The sequence below is a fragment of the Pyrus communis genome, chromosome 11, assembly GCF_963583255.1.
Source record: "Pyrus communis chromosome 11, drPyrComm1.1, whole genome shotgun sequence".
Classification (NCBI taxonomy): domain Eukaryota; kingdom Viridiplantae; phylum Streptophyta; class Magnoliopsida; order Rosales; family Rosaceae; genus Pyrus; species Pyrus communis.
Window position 1 is genome coordinate 482,987 of NC_084813.1, and position 12,591 is coordinate 495,577.

The following is a 12,591-nucleotide window of genomic DNA, read 5'->3' on the forward strand; positions in this document are numbered from 1 at the left end:
TCAGAGTATAGATAACATAAGCAGTGCAGACAAAACTAATTAAGTACTTAGTACACAACCAGGAAAAGTCCCCTACATTTAAACAGGAATATGTTAGAATCGTTGCTAATACTGGCACGCCACAGGGTAGGTTATGTCACATCCCGGCCCGGGGCGGACCACTTCCCGGGCCCACTCCACCACCGTAGCACGATATTGTCCGCTTTGGGCCCCGACTACACCCTCACGGTTTTGTTTTTGGGAACTCACGAGCAACTTCCCAGTGGGTCACCCATCATGGGATTGCTCTAGCCCCCTTCTCGCTTAACTTTGGAGTTCCTACGGAACCCGAAACCAGTGAGCTCCCAAAAGGCCTCGTGCTAGGTAGGGATGAGATATACATATAGGGGGCGTTTGTTGCGCCGGACTATCTCGGACTGGATTAGCTTCAAGGACTAAGCTGGACTGGCTTAGACTAGACTAAACTGGACTAACTTAATGAAGCGTTTGGTGCAGTATTGGACTAAGAAGCTGGATAACAACAAATTCTAATATTATTTTATTTAATATATAAATTATTAATATTTTATTATGATCTTATCTTTTTCTCCATCTTTTCCTACCATTTCCGTCCCACTCTTTTCCTCTTCTCTCATCGTCCCACCCTCTCCCTCGTTTTTTCCTCTCAGACCTCTCAATTCATGTCTCTTTCTCATTCTTGGTCAAACTCCTTATTGATTCCAGTCTCTATTTCTCTGTCCTCCCTCCCTCTCTAGCTATGCGTTGTTCGAACGGAACCTCACGGCTCCAATTTTCCCGACGAGTTGCAGGTTTCCCGATGTGTTTTTTGGCCAACCCTCATTAAATTGGATGAAGTTAGCACTGCCAAAAAATTCATCACCATCCCTGGACCGAGATCTTAGCTTTGTATGCTCGAATTTGTCATGGATTTGAAGAAGCCCAAACAGGCTGAGACTTCCAGGCCATTTTCCAGCCACATTCGACCACATTTTGGCCTCGATTCAAGTAAAATCGTAATCTTGTCACTCCCAGCTTCAATTTGGTATATTTTATATGAAAGTTGGTTATGAAATGGATCTGAAAGAGAGTCGGGAAGTTAATGATTGATCTAGGTGATCAGCGATGACGAAGAGTCTGTCAGGAGTGGTCGTTGAGCATGACAAGGGCGAGAAATAGAGGATAGTCTTAGCTAGTCCCATGGTTATTGGGGAGTCTCACTAAGACCTCTTAGTGAAGGGTTTTGTCCATGCTAGTCCCCTTTAGTCTCATTAATGTTAGTCACAGCATGGAACAAACACAGTATTGGACTAATAGCTAGTCCAGTCCAGTCCAGTCCGAGTTAGTGAGGGCAAACAAACGCCCCCATAAGGATCACTCCCCTGGGCGATGTGGGATGTCACAGGTTAGCTATCTAGGACCTGGAGGGACGAAAAACAGAAGGGTGAGTGGGCACAAAAATAAAGGTTTATAAAACACAGTTATTTTCTGAACATACTAGCTCATCACTGTAAAACATGTATAGTTTCTAGAAAATTATATTACGTATAGGTATGAAATCAAATGTAATCAAGTAGTATGCTACACCATAATGTCTCAACAGTAATATAAATAAAATTAGGTGTTCAATTAATCTATACTAGTAAACAAGTCGAAGTTGCCTAATGCGACCTATACGACAGGACTGGGTGTAATAATCTACGCTCTAGTGCTACGATCACGTGAAGATTGGTGATAATCGCGGTCACCTACGAGTCGGAGTCACATAATGCGACATGTACGACAGGACTGACAACTACTTAGATCCAAGGCAAGCGTGCAATGCAGAGGTGAACATACACACGAAGGACTTGCCCTAACCCGGGGCGAGCACTAACACAGGGGTGCAGCAATGATGAGCAAACTATATGAATGCATGCATGCCATAATGATGCAATAATTCTAGTCAACATAATAACCTTACCTGAACTTACCTGCGCATCTCGTAAGATTATTTTAGCATTTCACAATAGTACAAAATTGATGAGCAGGTAAAATGTATATGAATATGCCTTGACAATATATAAATCTCAACCACATAACAGCATTTTAAAATTAAATAAATCATGGCATAATATGCATAAATCAATTTAAAGCATTTGTCGAAACCATTTATATATATATATATATGTGTGTGTGTGTGTGTGTGTGTACATATATATATACACACGAAAACAAAATGCTTAGTCACTAATACGTCGATGGATCGTAGCTCCCTAGCCTCGCTTGTCCTCGAACGTCCTAGGGGTAAGTCTCCCCTATATGCGAAACAACTAATAATAATTAATTAAATAACACATATACGAAAAAGTTAGGAAAAACTCTCCATAGCTTGCTCAAACGGAAGGTTTAAATATACGAAAATATTCTACTCGAAGTCACGGACTTGCACATACCAACCACTCGTCGGCTAGAGGCCAGACGCTCCTTCAAACACCGCCCAACCCACGGCTACACGCATCTGGCAGAGACTGACAGAAGACAGGGAATATTCCGTCAAAGTTGACAGAATATTCAGTTAAATATATTAATGGAACCTAATGCCGTTAGAATAATCTGTCAACTTTGATAGAATATTCTTCGTTCTTTCCGGTGATCCTCTTCGTCCGCCGCTATCTGGTTTCGCCGGTTTCTGGAAAATTTTAAAACTTGCATAACTTCTTCATTTTTCAACCATTTTTAACCAACTATATATGGAAATGAAGCTCTTGAGGAGTTCTCACCTTTCAAAAGCCCAAAAATGGACGGAAAATGGCCTAAAAAAGCCTCGCAAGTCTCAGCTTAAAACTCGACTCCTTGAAACCGTGCTTCTCGATGTTGTCTCCACTCCAAACTTAGCCTAGGGACTCCAGGGAGTTGTGTAGATGCTTCCACAACCTTCAAAACGTCATAACTCGGTCGGGATCATGTCGGAGCTTCCGAGTTGACGAGTCAAAACTCAACCACTTCAAGATCGGTTTGTATGGTTGGGTTCGTAAGGATGAAAATATCACAATGGTGGTATTTTTAATTTTGATATGTGAGTGTTTAATGAAGGTCCTTGTAGTTGCAGAGAAGAGGGAGGTACAAGTGAGAAAGAGGAAAAAGATGAGAAAGAAAGAATGATAGCTTTTCTGATTGGTGGAAAAGTGAGGGAAGTTGTCTGGTTGGGTGAGAGAATTGAGGAGTGAAATTGATTGGTGGTGAGGGATTTGAGGGCACGGGTCCAATTTTAAAGAAGAAAACAGATAGGATTTGTACAATCGTAATTAGACGAAATCTAACGGATCCTATCTGAAATAGTAGTTTCCAGTACTAAATAATTATCGCACGTGTGTACAACTTTACTCGTTGCTAACGTAACTTTTTCATTACAAATCCGATTCGGGTCTTATTCACGCTCACGCGATCATAACAACAAGTACAACTTAATTATGATAACGAGGACAATAATTTAAAGTTGCACAATCACGTCCACGTCACTTTACACACTCGGGGAGAAATTACATGGAAAATTAGGGACGGGACGTTACACCCTAGTTGCTAATGTTTATTGATTGAGACCTTATAAGTTATCAGATTTTAATCGAAGTCCCTAAACATTAATGTAAATATTAATAAATTTACATGTCAGTTATATAATTTTAAAATAAAAATTAGTAATTGATTTAGATTTTTAATACTCAACCCTTCTTAAAGTCCTCGTTAATTTTCAATTAAAAATTGCCAAAATAAATAAAATTAGAAATAAGTTTGTACCCATTAATTTTTTTGTAAAAAGATTTTCAATTTTTTAATCTTAAATGTACCCATTCATATCATTTTTCAATTTTTTTTTTTAATTTTAAATGTACCCATTCATAAATACACCAATTTGTTATATGTAAAATGTACCCTTTTTTAATATTAAATGTACTCATTTTTTTTATATAAAATTAAGTCAATTGTTTTCTAATCTATTTTTCTAAATTATATGAGTACATTCTATTTCATTGATTTGAGAATGTATTCATGTCAAGTTTAATCGAAGAAATTTAATAATGTTATTAAGCCTGATATCTGTTGTCACATCCCAGCCCGGGCGGATCACTTCCCGGGCCCGCTCCACCACCGTAGCACGATATTGTCCGCTTTGGGCTTACCATTCCCTCACGGTTTTGTTTTTGGGAACTCACGAGCAACTTCCCAGTGGGTCACCCATCCTGGGAGTGCTCTAGCCCCTTTCTCGCTTAACTTCGGAGTTCCTACGGAACCCGAAGCCAGTGAGCTCCCAAAAGGCCTCGTGCTAGGTAGGGATGAGAATATACATTTAAGGATCACTCCCCTGGGCGATGTGGGATGTCACAATCCACCCCCCTTGGGGGCCCGACGTCCTCGTCGGCACATTTCCGGCCAGGGATTGGCTCTGATACCAAATTGTCACATCCCGGCCCGGGCGGATCACTTCCCGAGCCCGCTCCACCACCGTAGCACGATATTGTCCGCTTTGGGCTTACCATTCCCTCACGGTTTTGTTTTTGGGAACTCACGAGCAACTTCCCAGTGGGTCACCCATCCTGGGAGTGCTCTAGCCCCTTTCTCGCTTAACTTCGGAGTTCCTACGGAACCCGAAGCCAGTGAGCTCCCAAAAGGCCTCGTGCTAGGTAGGGATGAGAATATACATTTAAGGATCACTCCCCTGGGCGATGTGGGATGTCACATCTGTAAATTTTTTTTTTTTTTTTTTTTTTTTTTTTGTAGTTTGAAAAATGTACCTATGTTTTGGTACAATAATTTTTTGGTTAATTTTGATGAATGTACCCATGTTTATATATGTACAATATACTGAAGAGTAAAATTTATCCTCTAATTTAATCTCACAAATTATGGGTTTTATTTAAAATCTCATCAATATAAATAACTACAAATTTCAATTTTTAATTTAAAAATATAAAACCTACATAAAAAATATTATTACATTAATGTCAGAGATTTCAATTAAAAAAATAAAAACCAACAAAGTTTCAATCAAAGAACATTAATAGTTAAGGACCGTATTCAACGTCTCCCTATTTTAATAAGGCACCGTAAAATCTACTTTTCTTATTATTCATCATGAAAAATTCTAATTAAAAATTATATAATATAAGAAAATAAGAAGTTTATAGTGATATATTATTGTTTTAAGGCTTATAATAGATTCGATAAAAATTCGATGCTTATCAAATATGGATTTACAAGTTAGATCTGATGATCTGAATAGCATATATGATTATAAATGAATCCTTATATATAATTATATATCAAGACTGACCCGGTTTGAACCCGATTTGTCTAAAAAACACATGTCCCTGATTTAATTTCATAAATCAGCGGCAAACAACCACTTTTCCTCATATTTCCATCTCTCCTCCCAGTGTCCCGTACAATCTTTTTCCCGTCCTCCACCGTGAACCTCTCCATTGTCAACAACATTTAAGCACATCAGTTCAATACTACTAGAGTCAAAATTGAGAAAAGAAAAAATACTACTAGAGTTGATGAGTCCATATTTTACCATATATTTTACCCTAATCTTAGTATTAATTTAGGAAATTGTTATTAGCACTCCAAAAATCTCATTCTACATTCCAAATTTTCTATATTAGGAAAGAAAAATACACTTGTGAGGAGTATAGAATGAGATTTTTGAAGTGCAAATAACACTTCCCTTAATTTATTGGTTATTTTGGTAAAATTTTGATACTTTGTTATATATTTTCAATGTAGGACATTCGACTTCTTCTGAAGCAAAAAGTATTCAAACATATGAATTTTGGAGTGATTCCAATTGGAGGATGTTTGTGTACCTTTCAAGATGATTGTGTCAAAATTTCATATTTTTCTACCAGGCCATTTGACCATGATGATGAAATTAAGGTCCAGCGCGCAACTTTCCCAGATTGACGTTTTTGGACCGTTTGGGTATTTTAGATGTCAAGATGACATATTTTGAAGAAGATTCCTCCTGAGGATTTGTAGGGGACATCTTCAGTTTTCAAAAGTGACCTTTTGGGATCAAATCGGAGTTGATTTGGTCGGTAAAAGACTAATTTTCTGAGAACTCCGAATTTTTGTTTAAACAGGAAACATTTTATTTTCTGTTTTATCATTTTATTATGTTTCTAGTTTTATTCTAAGACCTTTTCAAAGTAGGGTTTTATTTTCTAGTAATATAAATAAGACTTTTTTGCCATTAGAAGGGGGGAACATACATGGAGAATTTAGCTAGGCTTTGATGCTTTGTATTTTCAAGGTGTTTTCTATCATTTTTCTATTTCAATAAAATTCCTTGTGTTTTATGATTGTTAGTAGCCAATTTTCATTTGCTAAAACGATCCTTAGCATGAATATGTATTTTATTCAAAATATAATTACATCCAAGCAGCACAGAGAATAAGACATGATGAATTTATAGAGATCTCAGCTCTGCATGCATGACGAACAAGCCAATTCAACATACTGAGGCACTGAGACCATATACAAATTTTTATTCACAGATTCTTATCAAACATAGTTGCAAGGATATAGAAGCATACATTTTCAATGCGGATCCGTGAGTCTCGATTTTTCCATGGTCTGTATTTCTTCCGCATTTGAAATCTGTGCTCGGTGGTTGCATCTCCTTCTCTCTATTGTCAACATAGTTTCAGATCGAACTCTACAACACAGGAAACACACATGCATTGGGCAATTTTCATTCATTTTTCCCTAATCTAAGCATTTGAGACAAAAATCGAACGGAGATGGGGATAAAAACTACCTGTGAGTGTGTCAGACTAGAGCAGGATGCGATCTGCGGTTTCATCTGAGCAGGCTGTTGGTTTTGCTGCTCGAGGTGCTGGATTTCTGAGAGATGGAGACAGCAAGAAGATGAAGGAGGACATCGCAGTGGAGTGGTGCATGAGCTTGGATGCTTTTGGTTTGGTTGGGTTCTGAAATCTGGAGGCTAGAGGTTTGAGAGCCCACGCGGCTCTGGGCTCGAGGTGGACAGTTTGTAGCTGTGGATCGAAATAAGAAATGCGAACTGATCACTCAGCTCAAAAAGGCGAATGCTAAGGTACTTGACATGTGAAGGTTGCACGTGAGGCTTTGTGTGTGCGTGCAAGGAAAGCCTCTTCTATGCTTCCAGGTCTCGAGTTCGACTCTGGGTCAGCTAGTTCTTTTTCTTGTTTTTCTATTTTATTTGTTTTATTATATTTTCTGCTGTTTCTTTGCCTATTTTATGTTTTAGTTCATTTTAGTTTTCTTTTATTTGTCTAGATTCATTTATTTTTGTGTCTTAGGAATTTCTAGTCGTAAGTAGTCATTTTTATTTTATTTTTATTTATTTCCACACCTTGAGGACAATGTGTGATTTAAGTTTGGAGGTGGGAAATAGAATTTTTAGATTTTTATTTTTGAGTCATGTTAAAAAATTTCAAATTTTAAGTTAATATCCATAGATTATTTTAAAAGTTAGAAAAAATGGACATGGTGAAGGTTAATCCCATAATAGAGTCTTTTCTATTTATCGTTGGTTAGACACTAATTAATGAGTTATACTTTGAAAATTTGCACAATCACACCAACATAGTTTGTGGGGAGTGAGATTGAAACACTTGCTTTTAGTTTAAGTGTATTTTAATTTTTGTTCTTTGTAAAGTAAAGTTTAGTATGTATTACAAATAAAGTAATAATTCTTCCACCCGAGACTTCGCTTAGTAACCAGGCCAGTCATGCCTGATCAACAGTAATTCTCGTGTCAAACAGCAGAGTCTTAGCATGGGGCAAGATGGTTAGTTGGTTTCATAGCCTTTTCAGCTTAAGTTAATAAGTCCTTAGGGGCGTTCTACACCTAGTGCCCTAAAGCCTTTGTGGTTTGAGAGCCATTGACCTAAAGCTCGTTACATGGGTTGGATCAAAAGCTTAAGGGAATTGACATTGCACGATCACTATTGTTACTGAAAGGAAGAAATGTGTGAAAAAAAAAAGAAAAAAATTGAAAAAAAAAAAGAAGAAAATTCGAAAAAGAGAAAAAAAAAATGTAAAGTTAGTACGTGTGGAATAAAAAGGACAAGAAATAATCAAGTCTCTTTAACTATGTTCGTTCACTTTGCATGAATTCTTTTCTAATTGATTCTAAATGGCTTAGACTCTATAGTGGGATTTGTTCGAACTTTTGGAAAGATGTTCTGATTTTTAACGTTTTCTATGGATTGCAACTTGAAGATGAAAATTTTGTCTTAGTTGAATTTTAATAAAGTTTCTAGTTTGTTAGTTCTTACATTCTACTTCATATGGAGCAAAAAGTATTCAAACAGATGAATTTTGGAGTGATTCCAATTGACGGATGTTCGTGTGCCTTTCAAAATGATTGTATCAAAATTCCAGATTTTTCTACCAAACCATTTGACCGTGGCGATGAAATTAAGGCCCAATGTGCAGCTTTCTCAAATTGATATTTTTGGACGTTTTGGGTATTTTGGAGGTCAATATGATATATTTTGAAGAAGATTCCTTCTAAGGATTTGCAGGGGACGTCTTCAGTTTTCAAAAGAGACCTTTTGGGACCAAATCAGAGTTGATTTGGTCGGTCAAAAGACTAATTTTCTGAGAACTCCGAATTTTAGTTTAAATAGGAAACCTTTTATTTTCTGTTTTATCATTTTATTATGTTTCCTAGTTTTATTCTAAGACCTTTTCAAGGTAGGGTTTTATTTTCTAGTAGTATAAATAAGACTTTTTAGCCATTGGAAGGGGAGAACGTACGTGGAGAATTTAGCTAGGCTTTGATGCTTTGTATTTTCAAGGTATTTTCTATCCTTTTTCTATTTCAATAAAATTCCTTGTGTTTTATGATTGTTAGTAGCTAATTTTCGTTTGCTAGGGCGATGCCTTGAGCCTTAGCATGAATATGTAGTTTTTGTTTAATTGCTTATGATATTATGGATGCATACTTTGAATTATTAATCATTGTGCTTTAAACTGTCTCTGTATCTTAATGCTTAACTACCATTAAGTAATCAGATGCAATTCGGTCGGAATACCACCGAGGAATTGAGTATTGCTTCTTGTGATTAATAGTTGTAATTTCACCTAAGATGAATACCACATCTTAGGGTTTGCATGGTTCTTCAAAGGGCTTTCACAAAACGTAATGAGTCATGCATGTTTATATTTGATTTGCATTGCATGTTTGATATACGTTCTAGTTTGAATACCACGAGTAGAATATGCATTAGGAAACCCTAACCTTCAAAGTTGCATATGCAATTCATAAGTAATTGATAAATCTACATAGGATTGTTAAGGGGACGGCGGAACCCTAGACTTTTACAATTTGGTTTTCAAAATGCTTTCTTTTGTTTTCTTTACTTTGCTAATCTCTTTAATCATTTTAATTAAATTCGCTTTTATTATTTTTAAATTCAAAATCAACCTTTTCCAATCTTTGTTTTCAAATAGTTAATTAAGAATTAGTTTAAATACAAACTATTCATTTAATCCCGGTGGAAAACGACCTTGCTTGAGCCGTTTATACTATAACTACCTTGTTCTCTTGCAAGTATTTTTGAGTGTCTTTATCCCTACTTTTGCAGGTGGTAAAAATCCTATCAATAGTCAATTTGATAGAAGAAATATTGTCTAGATTTTGATTACTCATTTTAGTTTGATCTTTGATGATGAAGATCGAGGAACAAAAGTAGCCTGTTTGTCATTTTTTATAACTATATATATATAAGCTATGATTTTTTTTTTTAAATTATTACTATTAAGAGATGGAGAAGGGGGAGGTTTCGAAACTATAACAATAATTAAGGAGATGGAAGGTTTTGAACATGAGAAGCATGGATAGGATCTCAACCCCCTATTTACTAGGACATTTGACCACATACAAATATATCGATATGTTATCTGTTGCAACTCGTGTTTAAATAAATAGCTTAATTTGTTACCATGATTATTCTTAGTTTGTCTTCTTCAACTCGTAACCTATAAGGCTACGACTTATAAGTAATTACACACACCAAATGATACATAGATTATTATTAGTTTGTCTTCTTCAATTCGTAACCTATAAGGCTACGACTAATAAGTAATTACACACACCAAACGATACATAGTTAGAGAGAAAGCCTAAGATCTAAATCACCTTTTTTACAATGTTCTCTCTTACTACCCCCGGAGATGATATGAGGGATTTTGGACTGAGTCGCCACTTCTGTTAAATCTTCAGGCTGAAAAGTTGGCTTCCAAACTCCAGCTGTGGTCTTCTCTTCCTCATCGCCCTCTACCACTTTCCTTTTATTCTTCTTGGTTGATACGCTCTCATGAATTTCGCTCCCTTTCGACACATTCGAACCATTCATCAACCGATCACGAGCTACCCGGATGTTGTTGATAAGAGCAAAGAACAACTCAATTTTCTCTTCTTCATCATCATCAACGTTGCTATTGATCATCTTCCTTTTGTTGCTCTCCTTGCAGGTCTCCATGTGATGAATCATGTGGACGTGAATGTGATATTTGGTTGGAAAGAGCCACCGACTAGTTTAATTCACTAAAGTACAGAATGATGATTATATAAAAGATAATATCCTCTGAATCAATTTCTAGGTTGCTTCTGCGCTCCTTCTTGGCTTGGCAGGGACTCCGTGATACATTATACATTAGGTCATGAGGAAAACAGGGTGATATCATTATTGCTTGTATCTTTCATGGGACCCAAATGGGTTTGTCACCCTTGCCTAGTTGCAATTATTTTGTTTCAACGTAACTTACTAATACACATGTTATAACATGTATGTACGCAGTGGCGGATCTAGGATTTTAACATGGGGTGGTCCCAATCAATGTTCTAAAAATTGGCCTAGGCAGTGCCTAGGCACTAGGCCTTGAAGGCCTGTCCCAATTTTGGGCAAATCGTTTCGAAAAATTGGTCTAGAGCTAGGCGGTCCTAGGTGGCTCTTAGGGGGAGGGCTAGGCGGTTTTTTGGAATATTTTTGGAATGTGAATGGAAAATCATGATTTTTAGCTCTAAAATGCTTCATCAATATATATGCTATTCGGACCTCATTCGAATATTTGGAGGATAATCCCTTTTATTTGTCTACCAAAATAAAAAATGAGTACAACTTCATAATGCATAATTCTTGTCGTGAATGCAAAACTATCAAAACTCTTGAGATTTACATAGATAAACACTATGTTGATCACTTGAGTGACAAATCCTCACAACATGCTAATAAATAAACCAAGCTCCCCAAGAAAAACTTACATAACCCTAATTAGGGTTTTGGCATCAAAATAAAGAATGGGAGACGTTTGCAAACCTAGAGGCTAATCCCTAATGCCAAGAAAGATACAAGCCCGATAGGCAGTAGTAAGCAAGAAGGATAGCGATGAGGAGGGTAAGTTAAAAGTTTATTTTTATTTTTTTGCAGAAGTTAAAAGTTTATTACTGATTGGAAAAGTTGAGGAATCCCACTTAATTTAATCTTTTCCTTTTTATTAAAGTCTCTAAATTGTTTTTTACTTTGGTCACGTGGAGTCTAGAGGATGTCCAATCACAATGAAATGCAGTCGACATTGCTTTTTAAAAAAAAAAAAAATATTAGCTTGGCTCAAAACGGTGCGTTTTGGCCAAATCATTTCAAGTCATTTTAAAACAAAAAAGTCATCTTCTTTCTTCTCCTGCAACAGAACGTGCAGTGCATCAGCAGCCATGGCTGCTGTTCTCCACCACCACAGCCTAGACTTGGGTGGTCCTCGGAGGTTTCAATAGCCCCTTATGTGAGCTTCCGGATGGTCCTGGGACCACCCCAATCCCTTAGTAGATCCGTCCATGTATGTACGAACATAGTATACTCTTTTATTCATGGTGTAATAGTAATAATTAAGATTATAAAATACGTAGTGTAACATAAATTAATTGATAAAAGTTTACTTGTCAATGTAACGGTCACATCGGAAACACACCGAAAACTTTATGGCGTAGTTGTATGAACCCATATCATATCATGACCTTTTCCTATGAGCTAATATTTGTATGGAACGCGTTGAAAAATGGCGTAGGAGTATGGAGCGAAGATGGATTGTGGCCAAAAAACGAATTAGTGCATCGGGTTTTGGGTTACTTGCAAAACCAAAGCGCTATATATCATTTTGTAAACTTCGCGGAAGGTGCAGAATTGTCCGCGAGACTGTGACGCACACTTTGCTTCTTGCGATGGCTTTTCCTTCCCTACTGTCCTCTTTTTTCAGTCAAATTATGATCCGCGTACAGCTGGTGTGGATGAGTATGTTGTGGCCTTATGTGAAGTTTTTTCTACATGATTATATATCCTTGACAGAGGGTGTCACGATAATTTTATAATTACGCCATATAAATTATTTTTAAGATTAAATAATGTAAAATGATACGTCGTCCATGTGTTGTTCTTACTGTATATCGACCAATTTTTTTTAACCATCTCATCCTTGTGGGTGTATATATCTCATGATAAATGTCCTCTCAATTGGCTTCTTTATACCTCTTATTAGAATATTGATTTCTCTTTGAACAACTATAATTGT

At 36.7% G+C, this 12,591-nt stretch overlaps 1 protein-coding gene across 1 annotated transcript; it reads right to left on the reverse strand.

The window, feature by feature from the left end:
• Positions 1-10,139: 10,139 nt before the first annotated feature.
• LOC137707661 (protein NIM1-INTERACTING 1-like) lies at positions 10,140-10,511 on the reverse strand. The gene has a single exon (XM_068446572.1). It carries the CDS (start codon positions 10,509-10,511, stop codon positions 10,140-10,142), a length of 372 nt encoding a protein of 123 aa, XP_068302673.1.
• Positions 10,512-12,591: the final 2,080 nt, after the last annotated feature.

Excerpts from the sequence above, each read along its gene's own strand:
- LOC137707661 (XM_068446572.1), bottom strand. The coding sequence starts at position 10,511 with ATGGAGACCTGCAAGGAGAGCAACAAAAGGAAGATGATCAATAGCAAC.